This window comes from Barbus barbus, assembly GCF_936440315.1.
Source record: "Barbus barbus genome assembly, chromosome: 15".
Classification (NCBI taxonomy): Eukaryota; Metazoa; Chordata; class Actinopteri; order Cypriniformes; family Cyprinidae; genus Barbus; species Barbus barbus.
Window position 1 is genome coordinate 13,857,932 of NC_136743.1, and position 20,760 is coordinate 13,878,691.

Here is a 20,760-nt window from a genome sequence, read left to right on the forward strand (position 1 = left end):
ACAACAGAAGGCTCGGTAGAAATCGCGTTCCGTGGGGTGCTTATAGAGCAGGGGTGTCAAACTCAGTTCCTCGAGGGCCGCAGCCCTGCAGAGTTTTTTGTTCCAAGCCTGCTCCAACACACCATGTAGTATTCAAATATGCCTGAAGAACCTGATGAGCCGGATCAGGTGTGTTTAATTAGAGTTGGAGCTAAACTCTCCAGGGCTGTGGCCCTCCAGGAACTGAGTTTGACACCCCTGTTATAGAGGTAAGGGGCCACCTGGCCGGCCCCCTCATGCTGCCAATATTGATGACAGATGGATACATACAGTAAATGGTATTACTGCCAGTTCTTGTTAAACAGTTCTTGCAGTTCTCCTCTCAGAATTGAATGGAATCATATCATAATCATAAGGTGTGCTTGTTCCATATTCCTTTAAAAATACCCATGTGATTTAATATTTTACCATAAAATGCAAAAGTAGGCCTATCGCTTAAGTGTCCATATTTCTCACATTGTTTTCTTCTATAAATTAATATCTTTGTGTCTGTATCTTTCTTTGTACACAGCAGATGTGGGGCTGTTGAGGAAACAGTTTTTCCCCACCATGCAGTTTATAAAGCATGGGATTTGGGAGGCTCCATTTCAGGAGGGTGTGTGGCTCTCCGGTAGACCTGCAGTTAATCAGCGACGTGTTCGTAGGCATCTGACACCTGGTTCTCATGAGGCAGAAAAATGGTGACATCATAACAAGTGATAAGTATAAATGCATGCAAAATGAACTGAAATACCACTGGGTGATTGGAGACCAATCTGTAAAAATGATTTATAATGATTTATAATTACTGAATAAAATATTTATATAATTATATATTTATAAATATTATTTATAAAGTAACATGTGGTTTCACAGACAGTAACAGTATCTAATAGTATCAGGGCAGGCATGACCTTAACATATTTTCGTATGTGGTAAATTGCTGTCACCACAAGTTTTTACACAGGATGTCCAGGAACATGAGTACAAGGCATAACAGGAAATTGCATTCAGATCATAAATTTTAAGTGTAATTCAGTTTCTTTGTACAGCTATTGTTGTGTATGCTGACAGGGCAGAACCATTGCTGGGAAGAGGGAATGTCTCAGTGATTTAGGAGGTGACAGCGACTATAGGTTTGACTTCCGAATGGTCTGGTGTGAGCAGTCACTTTTCTAGAACAGAAATTATCTGTGTTCCTCATATAACTAAACCAAAACACCAAAATTCACAAAATTAAGCTGACTAAGACCATATTTTCGATCATTGAGAAGATCCCTCCTTTCCAAAGAAGCTTTGTGACGTTAGCGTTTCAACAATTTTGAAGAAAGAGACATGTGACAGGATGTGATTCTGATTGGGACAATCGGACCAGTTTAAAGGGCAGGTCCGCATGAGCAAATGTGAGACTGCAGAATCTCAACCAGAGACAGAGGATGACACTGGAATGAACCTAGCAGCAGCACAAAATACATTTTGAATCAAGATGAAAATAATAACAGTAGTGATTTTGCTCGTATTACATTTAGCAAACTGCTTTGCACAGACAGGTATGTCTTTTTTTCTTTAATCAAGCTGAAAAATGAATGAAAGTATTAATCATGCTTTTTGTTGTTGCAAATAGTATTATTTGTTATGTGTGTGTGTGTATGGGGGGGGGGGGGGTATGCTATAGCACATTCTATATGTGTGTAAATAATTGAATGCTGCATCATCTCATACAATTTTTGTGTAGGAGGAAATTTTCTAGTATATAATGTGGATTATAACAAATGCATGAGCAGCTCCCTGGAACGGCTTGCCACCTGTGACCCATACAGTAACCCACAACAGTTTCGCTGGACTTCAAAGAATCGCATTTTGAACACTTTCACAAAGAAATGCCTTGGAGTAGGAAGTAAAACAGTGGGAAAAAAACTGCAGTGGCTGCTTTGTGAAGATGACAGTGTTCTGCAGAAGTGGGAATGCCACAGTGATACATTGCTTGGCCTAAAGAATGAGTCTCTGTACCTGGCTGTAAGTAATAATGGTGAGCCAGTGATCTCTAAAGACACTGGAGCGAAGAGCAAATGGACAGTTCATGGAACACTAAACAGCATTTGCTCTAAGCCTTATGAAGGTATGTGTCTTAATGTGTCTATTGAACTTTTTTCTTTTCTATGCAAATGTGTTTTATTTAATCAGGGAGCAAAATACAACAGTTATTTCTCTGAATAATGGTGAAATAAAACATTCATTCCCAGCCTTTTTTAATCCTCATTAGTAAGTCTCTAGTATATGTTCCCCCTAACTGGTATTTTGCTCATTAATTTGATTCAAATGCCCTTTATTTTGACTTGTAAACAAATATGAATCAAAATTGTTTGTGAAGACTCAGATTGCTTCTCCCTTTAAGGAGACCGCTGAGCTTGTTTGTTTTCCAGCAGTTCAGTGGTCTAGTCAGACTAGTCTTACAAGTTAGTCATCTGTGTTTTCTTTAAGACTGGTCATAACTATTTTTTTTCCAAGTCAGTTGCATAAAAACATAGATTTGAATCTGAACAGTAAGACCGATTATTCCTTGGTTTGGGAAGTCTGAGCATAGTGGTTATGTTTATGTGTAACTGGCCCCTGGATTCAATCACAAAAAAGATCTAACACCTAAATTATTAAAAAATAAATTACTGTATGTCATCAGTTATGTTTTACAGGCTTTAAAACAAAATCAAAACATTCCTAAGTACCCTTGAAACCTGAGTACAGTACATAGCTGTACATGTCCGTGTACATGTAATAGTTTATTCTGATTGGTCAATCATTGCATCCATACTGAATATTTGCTATAATCCAAGGTAACACTATATATGAGTGATTGGGTAAATCAAATGCCTTTTGTCACATGGGACCCACTGTCTAGTTTCATCAGGAAATGGTTTGTTACTATTACTAGCCTTGAAACCAATGCAACTAATTAATTATATACATTTTTGAATACAAAGTGATTTCCAACATTAATCGATTCAATTCCATTTAGCAGATTGTCTAATCAACCTCTGCTATTTAATATTTAACTGAATGATTAATATATATATATATATATATATATATATTTTTTTTTTTGCAAATGTAGTTTTGTGCATAATTTGTTCATTTCACCAGTACTACAAATGATGGTTCAAATAACTGATCTACAAACTCTTACATTTTATTTTACAGAATTGTACAGCATTGGTGGGAATGCATTTGGGCGCCCATGCCAATTTCCCTTTCTTTATGAGAAAAAATGGTATGCAGATTGTACCAAAGTTGATACACAAAATCAACGTCTATGGTGTTCTGTTGAGACGGACTACGGTGTTAATCAGCTTTGGGGCTACTGCCCAACACCTGACAGTAGGTTTATTTCCTATTCACTTTACATTTGAATTGTTACCTCCATGATCAATATTAAATCTTTGAGACTACAATTGTTACTTGTCCATCACTGAAGACTAAACAAATTAATAATATATATTCTAACAATGAAACATTGGCTTGCACATATTGATGGGTAGTGATGATTTTCAGATACTTTCTGGGCCAAACATCCACTGGCAAACGTCTATTACCAAGTGAATAGTGGGTCTGCCCTGACATGGTACCAGGCTAGAAAGAGCTGCCAGCAGCAAGGTGCGGAGCTGCTGAGTGTCTCTGAACCTCACGAACACACCTTTGTAGCAGGTACATTCCCATCAAAAAGATTCTCTGAATGGAACTGTTCATCATTATATGCTATAATGTAATATTGATGAATGTCTAGAAATATCCAAAGAATAAAACATTAAGAAAACTGACTTGTCTAGGAATTGTCCAGACGACTCAAAATGCACTATGGACAGGACTCAATAAATTAGATGAAACCAGTGGATGGCAATGGAGCAATGGACAGCCGTTACGCTATCTGAAATGGCTCAGTGGTAAGACCGTCTTTGAGTCAAAGGATTCAGTCTCATTGAATTAATGCAGCTCAATTAGAAGAGTATAATACCAACAACACTAGTTTGATTCCTAGTGAACAAAAAAAACTGATACAAAGGAATGTGTACTTTAATAAATGTAAGTGTAGCGTGAAGTGAGAGACCTTCACTATGCCTTTATTAACCATATCCTAGATGTGTTTTAGCTTGTACTGAATAACTAAATGAACTGAAATGATAATTTCTTTCTTTGTTGAAGGATACCCAACCACACAACCAGGCTACAGTTGTGGTGTCCTGAAAAATGCTTTTGGTTCTGAATGGTCAAATGAACCTTGTTCTGTAAAACATGGATACGTCTGCCAAAGAGGCCATTCTGTTCCAACTCTTCCTCCAGGTAGGCTTCCCAGTCACTATTTATTTCGTATAGCAGGGGTTCTCAAAGTGTGGAACTGGGATTTATGAGTCGAGAACTGTTAGGAAAACAAACAAACATATAGCGTGATCTGTGTATTCCAATTAACAAACAAATGACTCTTATGAGTCGGATCTTTTCACCAAATCCCTCGGAGTGGTTCTCATACATGTGGCACACTTATTGAACTGCATGTCAGTGCGTTTTTAACCTACTTCAATATGGGCTATTAAGGGTGGGCGATATACCGGTAGACACGATTAACCGGTAGAAATTTGTCAACTGGTAGAGATTTTGGACTATTTTGGTTACACGCTCACGTGACGTTGCTGTGCAACGTGATTACTAAAATGTTTTGTTTGCACATGTTTTTAAGCATTGCGGTTACAAACAAGTGATTTTAAGCCGTTGAAATGCAATCAGCAGCAAAAGAAAACCCATTTCGCTATATGCACACGCTGTCAGAGAGGTGCGAGCATGTGAAGACGATGTTCATATAGCAAGGGTGTTATTTTTGCCAATTTGTAGGCTTCGAACAGTTAAATACACACAAGCTATGAGATAAAAAGCCAGTCTTTGCAAGTATCTTCGTAAACACAGTAATTTAGGTCTTAAGTGAACGCAAACAGCTGGGAAAGAAAACATGTAACAGTATATTGGATCTGGACAGCTCTTAAAGTGACAGCAGTCTATGACAGCAGTCTGTCATTCATGTTAATTCAAGTTTTTTTTTAATTTAGGCTAGTATTTGTTGTTTTGTGATATTGACACTGGTGACAAGAATTGTAAAATTTCTATGGTATCCAAAATGTTGGTATCCTCTACCATACTGTATTGTATAAAGTGTCGGTAATGTGTTATCTTTGTATTTTTGGACAGCGGTGCACACTGGTTTTTGCCATAGCCCCTGGATTCCATATTCAGGCAACTGTTATCTCCTTCATCGCAGCAAGCGAACATGGCTGGAGGCGCGAGACTCCTGTCTGCGGGAAGGAGGAGACCTGCTGAGTATTCTCAGCAAAGAAGAGCAAAGCTTTGTCATCACACAACTTGGATACTGTACGTTTTGATAATTAAAATACATTTTTAACAGTGTTGTTGTAAACAAGGTATAGAAGTCACCCCTATACAAGGTTACTAGGTGATCATCTACATCTCTATTCTCAGCGAAAACAGACGAGCTGTGGATTGGTTTCAATGACCGTAAAACACAGATGCTGTTTGAGTGGAGTGACCAGTCTAGTGTCCCATTTGCCTCATGGGAAGTGAGAGAGCCGAGTCACAGTGCTATTTATGCGGAGGACTGCGTGTTAATAAGAGGAGAGGTAAGAACTTCATTAGTAAGAAGTAAAAAGCATTTACTAAAAACATTTTTTGAGAAGTCATCTTAAATTCTAGTTGCATAGTTTTTCTCATAGCATTATGGGTTGCTGAACTGAACATTTGCATAATGTTTCTCATTTAGGAGGGAAAATGGGCCGATGATATTTGTGAAAATAAGTATGGATTAATCTGTAAGAAGAAGGCCAGCTCTAAAGCCTCAAATAATGACACAGCTGTCACAAGCCCGGGATGCAAAACAGTACGTATTGTACGATTAGAAAATGGCCTAAAATTGTAGAATTATGTCTTCTAGTTATGTTCTTGGTCATCAGGTGGTAAAATGTATTCACTGACAGCTGTCTTATTTTTTGAGAAGGGTTGGACCAGGTATGGGTACTACTGCTACATGGCAGGATCTGAGACTAAGACCTTTGAAGAAGCAAAACAGATGTGTGCAAAAGCTGATTCTCAACTGGTTGATATTTCATCCAGGTCAGATCACTTCTTCAGTTACATGCTTTCTGTCCTTTCTACATCTGACATTGAATTCTTAATACACTGACTAAAATCTTGAAGCATTTGAAAAAAACTTTTCAAAATGTGTAAATTATTTCATATTTAAAAACTATGAACAGCTTTCAGTGTTATTTTCTGCCTCACAAAAGACTTAATCTGTTTTTCCCCATTAGAGTAGAAAATGCATTCCTTGTTAGTCTAGTTGGAGCTCGACCAGAGAAGTACTTTTGGATTGGATTGTCAAATCAGAGGGATCTGCACACTTTTGAATGGACCAACACTAAGGAAGTCTCTTATTCTCATTTCAATGCTGGGATGCCAGGTACTGTACTCAGTGTCAATTAAATTATTATGTTTCTGATTTCTCATAATTACAGTATTACATTTTAGAAAATCTCTTTTTTTTTTTTTGTCTTTACAAAATTAGGAAGAAAACAAGGCTGTGTTGCCATGACGACTGGACTTATTGCTGGGCTTTGGGATGTGCTCAGCTGCTCAAATAAGGAAAAATACATCTGCAAGCAGAGAGCCGATGGACTAGTTACAACTCCAGCCCCACCAACCACACCTGCTTTGGCCTGTCACGAAGACTGGCTGCCACTTTTGTCTAGAAACCTTTGTGTCAAGGTAAAACAGGCTTTTTAAGTTGTTTTCATGATGAATTTTGGCTAAATTTGTTATTTAAACAAAATAAAAGCCACATTGTAGCACATTTCCTTGCTTATTATAGAATCATAAAGACTTGATTTCTCTCTCTGGCAGCATTTTAATGTACCTATGAGACAAATGAAGACTTGGAATGAAGCTCTTGACTTTTGCCGAGAGCTTGGCGGCGATCTCCTGAGTATCCATCATGAGGCTGATATTCCTTGGAAACAAGGAGGGTAATATCTATCATTCCTTCTGCAAAATGATAGCTGATGAATGTCCAGCTAATGGAAAAACTTGTTTATCATGATCAATAGCAGACATGTATTTCAGTCAGGTGACACTGACCATCAGCGGTAATAATTCACAATAATTACCCACAATTAAACCACAATCCATCTCCATACACTTGCATATCATTTAATATTATATTTGTCTCCATGTTTTTCTTGTGTTTTTGTATACCATGCCATTAATTTGATAATTTGTGAAATGATAGATGAGAAGAAAAGTCACATGACTAAAAATTATTAATTCATAAATTAATGATAGATAGATAAATAAATAAACAAACTATGTGTTTTTGCTTTTAGAGTGTACCCAGCATGGATTGGTTACAGAATGTACGATCCCGCTGTGGGTTATGTTTGGAGTGATGGTTCTTCGGTGAGTTCACAAAGACAACAAATGCTAAATAGAATTCACATTTGATATCATTTTGGTTTTTCAAAATCTACTCTCTTTCAGTCATCCTATCAAAACTGGGCTAGTGATGAACCAAACAATTTGAACAACATGGAAAATTGTGTTGAAATGAAAATTTCAATGTGGGACAGTGATGGAGCATGGAATGACATAAACTGTCAAGATAGAAAGGACTGGTATTGTCAGATCCGAAAAGGTACATGTCAATCTGGCAAAAGTCTAATTCTATCATCACTCAATTGAAAAGAAAATTTGGTCACTTTATTTTAAGATCCAATTCTTGCTATTAACAAATATCCATTAACTATGACTTTTGCCTCAATAAACTCCTAATTTGCTACTTATTAATAGTTAGTAAGGTAGTTGTTAAGTTTAGGTATTGGGTAGGATTAGGGATGTAGAATATGGTCATGCAGAATATGTGCTTTATAAGTACTAATAAACAGCTAATATGTTAATAATAGGCATGCTAATATGCAACTAGTTAATAGTGAGAATTGGTCGATTTAGGCAACTAACGTGTCACAGAAAATTCTATTTAAAATGTTTTATTTAAATACCTGACAGCTAACTGCTATGCTTTGTCTTTAGGAAAGACACCAAAGGAAGTAAATATTACAGGTCCAGGTAAGTCTTAAACTTGCACGAACGTTTTTGTTTGTTTTTGTCACACTGATGGGGTAAATGAGGAACTCAAATTCAAAACATTTATTTCTTTTTATTTAAGTTTATAATGAAACAGAGGATGGCTGGATTCAATTCAAAGGTAGCCAGTACTTTGCATCTCAGTACTCAGCACTTTCTATGCACGACGCACGGACATTCTGTAAGAAATCACATGGTGATCTAGTGGTTATCAATGATGAGGACGAGCGGGTGTTCCTCTGGCATCAGGTATGAGGGCTGAGCTACATTTTCTAGCAGCATATTTGTGTTGCATGTATCACACATCATGTATCTTTGTATCATTTGATTTTGAATATGTTTTCTATATAATTTCTGACTGATTTTAGTGTTGGGCTTTTTTCTGTGTTGCAGGCTAAACATTCGCACAATGAATATATCATTGGTTTGACAGTTGATATGGATAGGACTTACCAGTAGGTTTAAATAATGCAAGTAGCATTCTATTTTCCCTTGCAAAAGAACAAATAAGCAAATACATTTTTTTTTTATCTATAAAGGTGGATGGATGGGTCCCCTGTAGTATTTCAAGCTTGGGAAACAAATCAGCCTGCTTTTAAAAACAGTGAGGAAAGATGTGTGAAGATGACCACATCTCAAGGTACAACATATCTTCTTATCTATAAATCTGGTGGATACAGTATAATAAATGGAATGTGTTATTGACCACTGATAAATTTGGTGCAGAAAATGTTTCTTATGTATGATCAAGTCACTGTTGATACATTTGATAATTTACATTAAACAAAACGTATTTTGACTGTTACAGGACTCTGGGAAACCGTTAACTGTGGTGATGAATATAATTTTGTTTGTAAGCGAAGTCAGTCACCTCCAGTGAATGCCACGGTGGCCCCTACACAAGAGCCAAAAGGAGGCTGTGCTCCTGAGTGGAAAAGCTTCAAAGGAAAAGTAATTATAAACATATTTTAAAATTATATATATATATATATATATATATATATATATATAAAAAAAAAAAAATAATAATAGTGTTACAATTAAAATTATACCTTCAGGTTTTACATTTAGACATTTTTGCAATATTTATGTAGTTTCCGTCAGTATATTTACTTTACTTTAGTCATTTAGCAGACGCTTTTGTCCAAAGCGACTTACAAATAAGAAAAAGTAACTAAAACTAAAAGTTACAACTCTATAAATACTATATACCTACATATTTAAGAAAATAAAGAAATTAAATAAAATTGACACATGCATGTAACATTTCAATAATAAACAAATAAATGGAAAAACTAAAATAAAAAGCGATACTTCTATCCCTTGGTGGAGTCGCACGGTAGAGTTGATGGTCTTTACACTCTTCGGGCTTCACACGACGACTGCCGCGGTATAATAACCTTTTTTATACCAATCCAACAAATCACCATTTCAATTCAGCTGGACCCACTTTCCTGTTAATCAACTACAAATGGCCAACCAAGTGCACACACTGACAAGATAAGCGATACAGTACGAGACCAAACGCGATTTCAGCAACTCTCAACACAGTAAACAAAAAGCGTTTCCTAGCAACGGCAAATGCGCTAAACACTGAGACAAGTAAATACACTTACGAGCTGATTTTAAACTTCGGCTGACAGACTGCTTCTCTTAAAGTCTATTTCATTACACTGCCTTCTGCTGGCGCTTGAACCCACTTTCCTGTTAATCAACTACAAATGGCCAACCAAGTGCACACACTAACAAGATACGCCATACAAGACCAAACGCGATTTCAGCAACTCTCAACACAGAATTAAATATATTATAAATTATAAATATAAGAATAATTATAAATATTATATATTAGAATATTTAAACAGTTCTGCACCAGATTGTTCTATAGCTCAATGAAATTAAAATGTTTCACAGCAAAATCAGACCTCCCACAGAATAAAGCTGTGCTTATCACAAAAAATTGTTTTTGCACTGCTGTAATAGATTTTCCAATCCAACATTTGTGAAATTGTGTCATGATCTGTTTTTATGGCTATTAATTTTTAGAAGAAGATAAATAATGGTTGTTTATATAACACATTATAGTGCTACAACATAAAAGAAGACATAAAAAAGTGGACTGAAGCGAGAGAATACTGCAGAGAGCTTGGTGGAGATCTGGCATCTATTATGAGTAGACAACAACAAGGTAAGCTTGGTTGTTCAATTAATGAATTAGACAAGAGATTTCAATGCTACTCAAAATTATGTTAAAAAATGTAAATGTACACTGAAATTGTAGCATTATTATATTTTGCATACATTTACATTTAGTCATTTGGCAGACGCTTTTATCCAAAGCGACTTACAATTGGGGAATACAAAAAGCGATTCATCTTGAAGAGGCAGTCAGACAGAGGAAGTGCTCGTAACACCAAGTCTCAGTCATTGTTCAAATAAGTACAAACTAGTAGGTGGAGAGAAAGATAGAGGGAAAGTTTTTTTTTTTTTTTTTTTTTTTTAAAGTTTAGGATGAAGTCAAGTACTGCCGAAAGAGATGAGTTTTCAGTTGTTGCTTGAAGGTTGCCAGAGATCCGGCGTTCCGGATAGGGGTGGGAAGATTATTCCACCAGCCAGGAATGGTGAACGAGAATGTTCTGGAGAGTGATTTTGAGCCTCTCTGTGATGGTACCACAAGGCGTCGCTCACTAGCAGATCTCAAACTTCTGGAGGGGATGTAGGTTCGTAATAGTGAGTGGAAGTAGGAGGGTGCAGAGCCTGTGGTAGATCTGTACGCAAGCATCAGTGACTTGAACTGGATGCGAGCTGCCACTGGTAGCCAGTGCAAGGAGATGAAGAGAGGTGTAACATGCGCTCTTTTGGGCTCGTTGAAGATCAGTCGTGCCGCTGCATTCTGAATCATTTGTAGAGGTTTGATTGCGTTTGATGGCAGACCAGCCAGAAGAGCATTGCAGTAGTCCAGTCTAGAAACAACCAGGGCCTGGACAAGAAGTTGCGCAGCATGCTCTGTCAGAAAGGGCCTGATCTTTCTGATGTTGTGTAGTGCAAACCTGCAGGAACGAGCAGTCTTTGCAATGTGCTCTTTGAAGGTCAGCTGGTCATCAAAGATTACACCAAGATTTCTGACCGAAGTTGATGGGGTAATCATTGATGAGCCGAACTGAATCGTGAAGTCATGCCATGGAGTCGGAGTGGCAGGGAAGACCAGAAGTTCCGTCTTTGCCAGGTTGAGCTGTAGGTGATGTTCTTTCATCCATGCCGAGATGTCCGCCAGGCAGCCTGAGATCCGTGCAGCTACCGTTGGGTCATCTGGTTGAAAAGAGAGATAGAGCTGCGTGTCATCGGCATAGCAGTGATAGGAGAAGCCATGTGCATGTATGATGGGACCCAGCGATGTAGTGTACATGGAGAAGAGGAGGGGTCCAAGAACCGATCCCTGAGGAACTCCAGTGATCAGTTGATGTGGTTTGGATACCTCCCCTCCCCAGGTCACCCTGAAGGATTTACCGGTGAGATAGGATTGAAACCAGCGAAGTGGAATTCCAGTGATGCCCAGTGAAGAGAGTGTAGACAGGAGAATCTGATGATTGACAGTGTCAAAAGCAGCAGAGAGATCCAGCAGAATGAGGACTGACGATTTGGAATCAGCCTTTGCAGTTCGCAGGGCTTCAGTGACTGAGAGTAGCGCAGTCTCTGTTGAATGGCCACTCCTGAAACCTGACTGTTTAGCATCCAGCTTGTTGTACTGTGAAAGAAACCGCGAGAGCTGGTTGAAGACAGCTCGTTCGAGTGTTTTCCCTATGAATTGAAGGAGAGAGACAGGTCTGTAGTTATCTAAAAGAGAAGCATTTAATGTAGGTTTTTTGATCAGTGGGGTTACCCGAGCCTGCTTGAATGCTGTGGGGAAGATGCCTGTGAGGAGAGATGTGTTGATAATGTGTGTGAGTGCCGGTAAGAGTGTGGGAGAGATTGTTTGGAGAAGATGTGAGGAGATCGGGTCGAGAGGACATGTTGTAGGATGGCTGGAGAGGAGAAGTTTGGATACTTCTGCCTCGGTGAGGGGACAGAAGGAGAAGATGGGAGCTGGAGCGGTGGATGTGGTTGATCGGAGGTCCTGCGGAGTTGAGAACTGGTTGCTGATTGTTCTAGTTTTGTCTGTGAAAAAAAGAGGCAAAGTCATCAGCGGTTATCAAAGTGGTGGGAGGTGGAGGAGGGGGACAGAGGAGAGAATTAAATGTTCTGAAGAGATTACGCATGTCTGGAGTGCTGGTGATCTTGTTGTGGAAATGTGAGGATTTGGCAGTGTGGACTTCAGTAGAGAAAGATGAAAGCAAAGACTGATACCTACTCAGGTCCGACGGATTGTTTGATTTGCGCCATTTTCTCTCTGCCGCTCTGAGTTTGGTCCGATTCTCACGAAGAACATCGGATAACCAGGGGTTAGAAGGAGCAGCCCGTGCTGGCCTAGAGGAGAGAGGACAGATGTCGTCTAGACAAGAGGTTAAGGTAGAGCATAAAGTGTCAGTGGCTGCATTTACATCCAGAGAAGAGAAATGGGTAGGCGAGGGAAGAGAGGAGGATACTACAGAGGAAAGAAGGGAGGGGGAAAGGGAGCGTAGGTTGCGTCTGAAAGTAACCGGTAAGGGAGATGGTGGCACCTGAGTTGCAAAATGTAACGTAAATGTAATGAAGAAATGGTCAGATATATGGAGTGGTTGTACCAGAATGTTATCTGTAGAACAATTGCGTGTATAAATTAAGTCGAGTTGGTTACCAGATTTGTGCGTGCTAGTAGTGGTGAGGCGTTTGAGATCAAATGAAGCTAGGAGTGACTGGAAGTCTGTAGCATAAGGCCTGTCTAGGTGAATGTTGAAATCGCCGAAGACTAAGAGTGGCGTGCCATCCTCCATGAAAGACGACAGCAGTCCGTCCAGCTCGTCTAGGAAGGTTGGTGGTATTTGGCCCGGCGGACGATAGATTACCACAATCTGGAGTCTTATAGGAGCTGTCACAGTAACAGCATGCGATTCAAATGAGTTGAGATTGCCTAGGGGAGAGTGGGTAGAGTATTTCCAATTGTTAGAAATGAGCAAGCCAGTGCCCCCACCCCGGCCAACTTGCCTAGGGGTGTGAGAGAAAGAGAAATTGTGAGAGAGAGCAGCTGGGGTTGCCGTGTCTTCTGGACGGATCCAGGTCTCAGTCAAGCCCAGGATGCTGAGTGTGGAATGTAAGGAAAATGCAGAAATGAAGTCGGCTTTGTTGACAGCTGACTGGCAATTCCAAAGACCTACAGAGAAAGAAAGAGGTGCAGTGGAAGATGTAGAGATAGTGCGCAGGTTGGCAGGGTTACGTGACCTTCTGCATGTATTTTTAGAGCGAGGTAGAGAGAGAACCGGAATGGTTTGGAAACACATGATAGAGGATAGGAAAGCGTGAGGGAAGATATAAAGGATACTTAAGTGTGCGCTCGGTGTCGTTGCTCGGTCAAAGTCGCGCAGGAAAAAGTCGTCTGTCTTTACACTCGTTGGTCTTCACACGAGGAGGCTGAACGCTTCCGACATCAACTAAATACAGTCTAAGAAACTAGAGTGAAAACAGCTGTTGCCGGCTTCTGATCAGCCCAGCCAATAAGGTTAAAGGACTGCTAAATAGCTCAAGACGAAACTAACACTTTGCACAAAAACAAAGGCTCGTTCTGACCTGAGGCGCAAATTATTCTAATTTCCAGCAAGCGCAATTAACAGAAAAAACAGCGAAAATGCAGAGTAGAAATAGGTAGGAAACGAACTATTCCTTCCTAGTAGCAAGTAAATTATTTAAACAACAGAACTGCAACCAAGTTATTCAAAACACTTACGCAGCTGTAGTCCTTCTCTTCTGGTGACAAATTGGCTTTTTCACAGTCGCATAGATAGATTAAAATGGGACCTTTTTCTAAAATATAGAACTGCTGTATCTTGATTAGAGAGATTTATTTATTTTGTTTGCTGTACACTTTGACATGATCATTATCATACACTGCATGTTTTATTTATTACATCATATTTGCTGCAGCCTTTTTAAGGACACTGATTAGAGATAAAACCACAGACTTCTGGATTGGATTCAACAATTTAGCAAGCGGGAGGTTCAAGTGGACAGATGGGACTAAAGTTACATTCACCGATTGGGCCAAAGGAGAACCTCAAAGTTATGTATGTAAACCTGCTTAAGAAAATCCACACTTAACCTGAAGATGTTTTGGTATAACGATGGACTGTTTTTATAGTTATTTATTGAAATGTTTTCCCCACTCACAGTGGCATTCATACTATTGGACAAAATATCACTATTCGGATGAACAGGTACTGCGACAAACTGAGATTATAACTGAATAGTATTATTTTTAGTGATAAAACTAGTGACTTCAATAGAGTGTTTCTTTTTCAAACAGGAATGTGTTTTTATGGGCAAATCGTCAGGCTCTGTCTTTGGCAAGTGGGTGGCAACTGACTGTAATGCGACTCACGGTTTTATCTGCAGTCGTGATGTTGGTGAGTTTAACTGAACACTGTGGACTTGCAGAGAAATTGTAGATATCTTGCAGGCTTTTACTGTTCTTCATATTTTGCTTCCTTTGTGTAATTTTTTTCATGTTCAGATCCTGGTATTGCCTCAGTGCCTATTGAAGTTCCTAAACACTTTGTCAATCTCGGAAATTCATCTTTCAAAGTGATTCAAGAGAATCTAACATGGAGTGAGGCAAACCGTCGCTGTGAGGCAGAGGGGGCTCATTTGGCCAGCATTCGGGATTTGATAACACAGGCTTACCTTGAGTTGCAGGTCTATAGGTCCAAACAGCCCATGTGGATCGGTCTCAGCAGTGCACAGGTAATGCACCAGAGTGAGAAAGGGAAAATCATGGCATTGCAATTAGTAGGAATATTCAGCCAAAATGGGAATGTCATCCGTATGAGTTTCTTTGTTCTGTGGAACACAAAAGCAGATGTTTGGCAGAATATACAGGCTGCTCATTGCCAGACAATGAACGTGAATGATTAATCACATTTAATGACAAAATTACATTTTACTTTGAGCATTATGTGGAAAATATAAATGTAACGGAGTGTTTTTTTCTAAATTAGTCTTTTAAAAACTAACTCTGTATATCCTACTCTTCTGTATGGGATATGTTGATGATGACTCATAATCTACAAATTGTATATTTGGATCCAACAGACACATGGATATTTTTTATGGGCAAATAACTGGCCTATGAATATGGAGAAATGGGCACCTTCTGAACCACGGCCCAATCGCCCTTGTGCATACATGGAGATGGATGGAGAATGGAAAACAACGCTCTGCAATCAAACCTACTACAGTGTCTGTGAGAAAACAACAGGTGAGATACAAGTGTGTGTGTGTGTGTGTGTGTCCCAAAATACAGCAAATAATTCTAGATACATTATTATCAAATTATTTAGACTTTTAGAATGCATTAGAAAGCTTATTATCCATTAAATCCTATACACAAAGGTTTCTGTATATGTCACTTGCCACTTGTCATGAATAAAGGAAGTCAAACAGTATTTAAAAGTGTCTTTAAATGAGAAGCCAAAATCCCCTTGATCTTTTGACATATAAGAGGTCATTGTACTGTAAAAACATCCTGTAAGTTTCGGAACTTTCTCGTTAGTCTAAAAACAGCTTATATTGAAGCCAGTCTGCCAAAATGACAGGTTGGGGAGTGTGCCACTTTATTACGTAATAGTGTGGCTAAACACCGCCTCTGCAGAAAAAGATCAATGCCTGCTTCTACATCGCTGCCTGTTTAGCCCCGCCCACCGATTTGCACATGCAAAGATGGCCCCGAAGGCAAAAAGATGCTGTGCAGTGCCAAGCTGTGGAAAAACAGTCTTTGCATTTCCTTCCTTCTGATCCCAACATTAGAAAAGAGTGGATGAACTTTATTTTTAATGAAGCTCCAGACCGCGTCAAGAACTTGGTCCTTTGTTGACTTCATTTTACCGTGGATTGGTTAACAAACAAGGCACAATTAGACACAAGATTTTAAAAAAAAATTGAAACTGAAAGACGATGCTGTGTCCGACTATATTGGATCCAGCAGTAATGTCGCAACAAACAAGTGTGAGTAATTGTTTTTATAGTCTCACATAGCCAAACCTTCAGACTGACAAAATGTCAAACAACCAATCACAGTTCGTTTCATTCAGCGTCATGTTTTGGGGCGTGGAAATGTTGCCACAATAAACATGACGGCTTTCTTCTTTCGTGAGGGGGTTTGACGCCACGTTAAAGAACGCAACACACACGTCTCCCGGGAATCCTGTATAATCTAACCAATCCGATGACGACTTTGAAACTCCTGAAGTGTTTCCAGATAAGTGTGCCATATGCATCAGACTTTTAGCCAACGGTTCGTGGGCGTGAAGTCTGAGACTGAGACTACTGTTTTTATTACATGCTCACTATTGCTTTATCTGTTAAACAGATCATTTGATGTGAGTATTTATGAGTTTTTAACCTTAATCACTGCAGCGTTCATCTGTGAAGGACGTAGTCTGTCAAACATACACAACTGTTAGCTGATCAAAGCATGTGGCGTTTACTTCAGTGTATAATCAGCCACACCTATTCAAACAGCGTTCTGATGAGGGGGGTTAAAAACAGGACAGAACATAGCCTATTACTTCTAAATTATGATGTTTTTGATGTAAAAATCTTGATAAAATTATAAGTGGACCTCAGAGAACAGTACTAAATAAAAAACAGAGGTAGTTCATGACTCCTTTAATTGTTTTCAAACAGCCATTCAGAGTTGTGTTAATAGTCATACCTTTGGTCACACAGACAGAAGTGAAACAAATTGGTTGAGTGAAGGATTCTGTCACTCACCCAGAAAGCCAGTCACTTCCTGTTCCTGAATGAATAAGTGTTTTTCAATGGATTGGCTGAATCAATGATTCCATATCTTATTTATAAATACAGTTTTCGCCACCTACTGACATAACAATGTAATCTGCAGAAAGAGTCAGTAAAAATGCACTGTCTGTCTTTTGCATGCGAACACACACAAGCGTTATGATACAAACAGGTAAAAGCCTTAATACTCAGTTTTTGAAATGACACACATCTAATCATATTCCATACTGAATGGATAATACTTCTTGAATAGCTTGGTAAAAACTATTTCCATGTGACGTTCTCCTCAGACATTCCCCCGACCATTCCAGCACAGCAGCCTGGGCACTGCCCACATGAAAATGATGACAGTCCAGTGAGGTGGATACCGTTCAAAGACAGCTGCTATGCTTTTATGACGGACATGAAATCATGGAGCAGAGCAGCTAGACTCTGTATGACATGGGGTAAGGATATAAATTGATTTAAAAAGCTGTTTACTCAATTACATGACAGGTGCAAAGAACAAAAGAGTAAGAAAGTTTGCACTTTGGTTTTCAGGAGCATCTCTTGTCAGCATTAGGGATGAAGGGGAACAGAAGTTTATAGAGAACAACATTATGCTCCTTGAAAGTTACAAAGACTTTTGGATTGGGCTCTTCCAAACCCAGAAAGGTAATGCACCAAATATACATTTACATACAAGAATCTCTTCTGCCTAACACTTCTGGTGGCCCCAAATCATTTATTACTCAACCTCATGTCGTTCCAAACCTGTAAGACCTTCGTTCATCTTCGGAACACAAATTAAGATATTTTTGATGGAATCTGAGAGCTCTCTGACCCCCCCATAGACAGCAACAATATTACCACGATCAACGCACAGAAATGTAGCAAGGAGATCGGTAAAATAGTCCATCTGACATCAGGGGTTCAACCATAATTTTACGAAGCTACGAGAGTACTTTTTGTGTGCAAAGAAAACAATGATATGCTAAACGTGAACAATGCTGATTACGGTGATTATGTTCTGGGGTACTCTTCAAAATGGCGGAAGACGGTAACTCGGGGAGAAGAATTGCTGAATAAATTATGCGATTATTGTTTCTGTGCGTTGATCGTGGTAATATCGTTGCTGTCTATGGGAGGTCAGAGAGCTCTCAGATTCCATCAAAAATATCTTAATTTGTGTTCCGAAGAAGAACAAAGGTCTTACGGGTTTGGAACGACATGAGGGTGAGTAATTATTAACAGAATTTAAATTTTTGGGTGAACTAACCCTTTAATAGTGAATGAACTCATATGCCTAAAAGAGGTGGTTATATCTGAACTCACCCTGGGTTATCCAACTACACAGGTCACTGGATATGGTCAGACAATACCGTGGTAGATTACAGTAACTGGGCAACTGTGAATGATTATGAAGATGACTATCAAGACCATTCTTGGAATACGGACTGCGCATTAATCTCTACCAAAATTAAAAAATGGAAAAAACAGCATTGTGATTACTCAATGTTATCCTTTATCTGCAAAACTGCCAAAGGTATGTATTGTAAAATTTCAAAACAGCCTTTTTAGTGACATTTTGTAACATATGGGGAAAGCAGAATTAGTCAGAGAAACAGAAGATTGTGTCTCATTAACTAATGTTTTGAGTAAAATGTCCAATAGCATGTTTGCATTGTTTCTCTAGCAGTGCTTATCTATGCTGTTCTCAAACATTTAATTCAAACCTGTCTTGTGAACTCAGTCCTCCAAATGAAAAGTACTGTGCAGTAAATTATTTGTGCAGTGACTCAGGTGACCACAGTTTGTTTCAGTATTTTGCTGTTTAAATCTTCCTGAAAAGCCATTAAATACCCTATGATATATTTTAAATGCAAGTATGCTGTGGAAGATGTAATTTTTTATTTTAGACATTTATATTTCATGAAAATATATTCTTGTTGAATAACGGCAGGTCCACATTTTTTGTGAATTTACCCTATATTCAAAAATATATTTTAGGTAGACAAAAAATAATTTATTCACTAGAGTAAAACTTGTGACAAATAGTCTCACCAAACATAATTTTGGACGTGATCAATAGATCTGCTAAATATTAATGTTTAGGGGAAATTAATCACCAACATTACATGATCAATCTATTTGCCTATAACATTTTATAGACAGATGTTATATACAACATTTCTTGTTTAAAAAAAAGACCAGATTTTTTAAATTCTGTTTTTTTTTTCTGCAGTAACAAGTCCTACCATTAAGGCCCCGGAAGAAGGTAATATTATAACTTCACTTGCACTTCTTTTTGTCAAGAAATATTAAAAACGTTTATGTCAAGAATGCAGCAACCTCTCTACTTTTAAATAGACTGATTCTCAAAAGTCCATATGTTATGTAATAAAACTGCAGTTTGATGTAATGTGTATATATCCCATTTTCACACTAGATAGTTTGTCTTATTATTTTTGTCTCTTATTTCTTCACAGGTCCTGAACCTCACAAGGTCAATACGGGTTTGGCTGTGTTCTTGAGTATTGTAGTGATTGGCATATTGGGAGCTCTAGCTTTCTTGTACTACAGAAATTCAAAAAGACAGTTATTGCCTACATTTGAAAATCCCATGTATAATAACAGAGATGCTGCCTATTCAGATAGTAAAGATAACAAATCGTTGATTGGCAACACTGAGATCGCTGAATAGAACTGTTTTATAATGTCAAATTACTTGTATATATGTAAGGGATGGTCAGTCGATTTTTATCATAAAATAAATAAATCAAATCTATGACAGGGCTCATCAGGTTTATTTTGCGATAATGGCTGTATGTTATCCTGCTTTACATGGCTACTCACCAAATATTAATTTGAGTAGAAAATATTTTATGTTAGATGAAACATAGCTATGTAAAAGCCAGTTGTTAATTATATGTTCAGCACGCATTATGCCAAAAATATCTAACTGCAGAATGTTGTAAATGTGCAGTAAGAATTTAATATTGCAAAGAATCTCTGGTTTAATATGGCATTGCCATTGTTCTGTATAGTGTATGTTTTTTTTAGGGTTTTCAGTTTGATATATGTGTTTTTGAGCAAACCACCAATTACACACCAACTGTGCAGTGCAAATTAGTATAAGCATGGAAAAATTGTGCAATGCCAAAAAACAGGATAAGATGATGTGTAAAGGTCAGCTGACATGGCAGCATTTCGAGTGTCAGGACAGTGTTGGACCACAATTTAACTTTTCCATTTTTAGTTTCAGAAAATGTTATGCCCGCTTTGAATTCAGTGGCAATTTCAACCATAAGGAAATTATTGTTTTTCCTGAAACACATTCAAATATAGAAGTGTGTTAAATAAACTTTTTTTTTTGTTTTCAGAACTGTACTGATTTTATATTTATACCGAATCTGTGCTCAAAAAAAAAAGTCCTTCATAATATTGGCAACGTTACAATAAGGTCCTATTAGTTAATGCATAAACAGATCAAATAAAACCGATAAAACTTTCACATTATTAAAATCAAAAGCTGAAATTAAAATGAACAAAAAAATGCTTTAGAAGTATTTTTCATTGTTAATGTTAACTAATGTAGTTAACTAATGTTAACAAATTGAACCTTACTGTAAAGTGTTACTGTAATACATA

General features: G+C 38.1%; 1 protein-coding gene across 1 annotated transcript; it reads left to right on the forward strand.

Moving 5' to 3' along the window:
* The first annotated feature begins 1,179 nt into the window (after positions 1-1,179).
* On the forward strand, positions 1,180-20,488 carry LOC306880875 (macrophage mannose receptor 1-like). The gene is made up of 31 exons (XM_079434675.1): positions 1,180-1,568; positions 1,754-2,137; positions 3,214-3,390; positions 3,565-3,717; positions 3,840-3,953; positions 4,213-4,350; positions 5,248-5,427; positions 5,536-5,693; positions 5,834-5,950; positions 6,068-6,183; positions 6,381-6,529; positions 6,635-6,834; positions 6,970-7,091; positions 7,449-7,521; positions 7,603-7,756; positions 8,152-8,187; positions 8,288-8,454; positions 8,599-8,660; positions 8,745-8,845; positions 9,014-9,156; positions 10,291-10,393; positions 14,260-14,399; positions 14,505-14,549; positions 14,639-14,738; positions 14,846-15,075; positions 15,424-15,589; positions 17,421-17,576; positions 17,671-17,784; positions 18,467-18,655; positions 19,355-19,387; positions 19,599-20,488. Exons 1-31 carry the CDS (start codon positions 1,505-1,507, stop codon positions 19,811-19,813), a joined length of 4,299 nt encoding a protein of 1,432 aa, XP_079290801.1. The 5' UTR covers positions 1,180-1,504; the 3' UTR covers positions 19,814-20,488.
* Positions 20,489-20,760: the final 272 nt, after the last annotated feature.

Bases quoted from the DNA above. Each gene is read 5' to 3' on its own strand.
- LOC306880875 (XM_079434675.1), top strand. From the start codon at position 1,505: ATGAAAATAATAACAGTAGTGATTTTGCTCGTATTACATTTAGCAAAC. The intron at 5,951-6,067 runs GTACGTATTGTA...TTTTTTGAGAAG, and splicing joins CAAGCCCGGGATGCAAAACA to GGTTGGACCAGGTATGGGTA. The intron at 7,092-7,448 runs GTAATATCTATC...TTTTGCTTTTAG, and splicing joins ATTCCTTGGAAACAAGGAGG to AGTGTACCCAGCATGGATTG.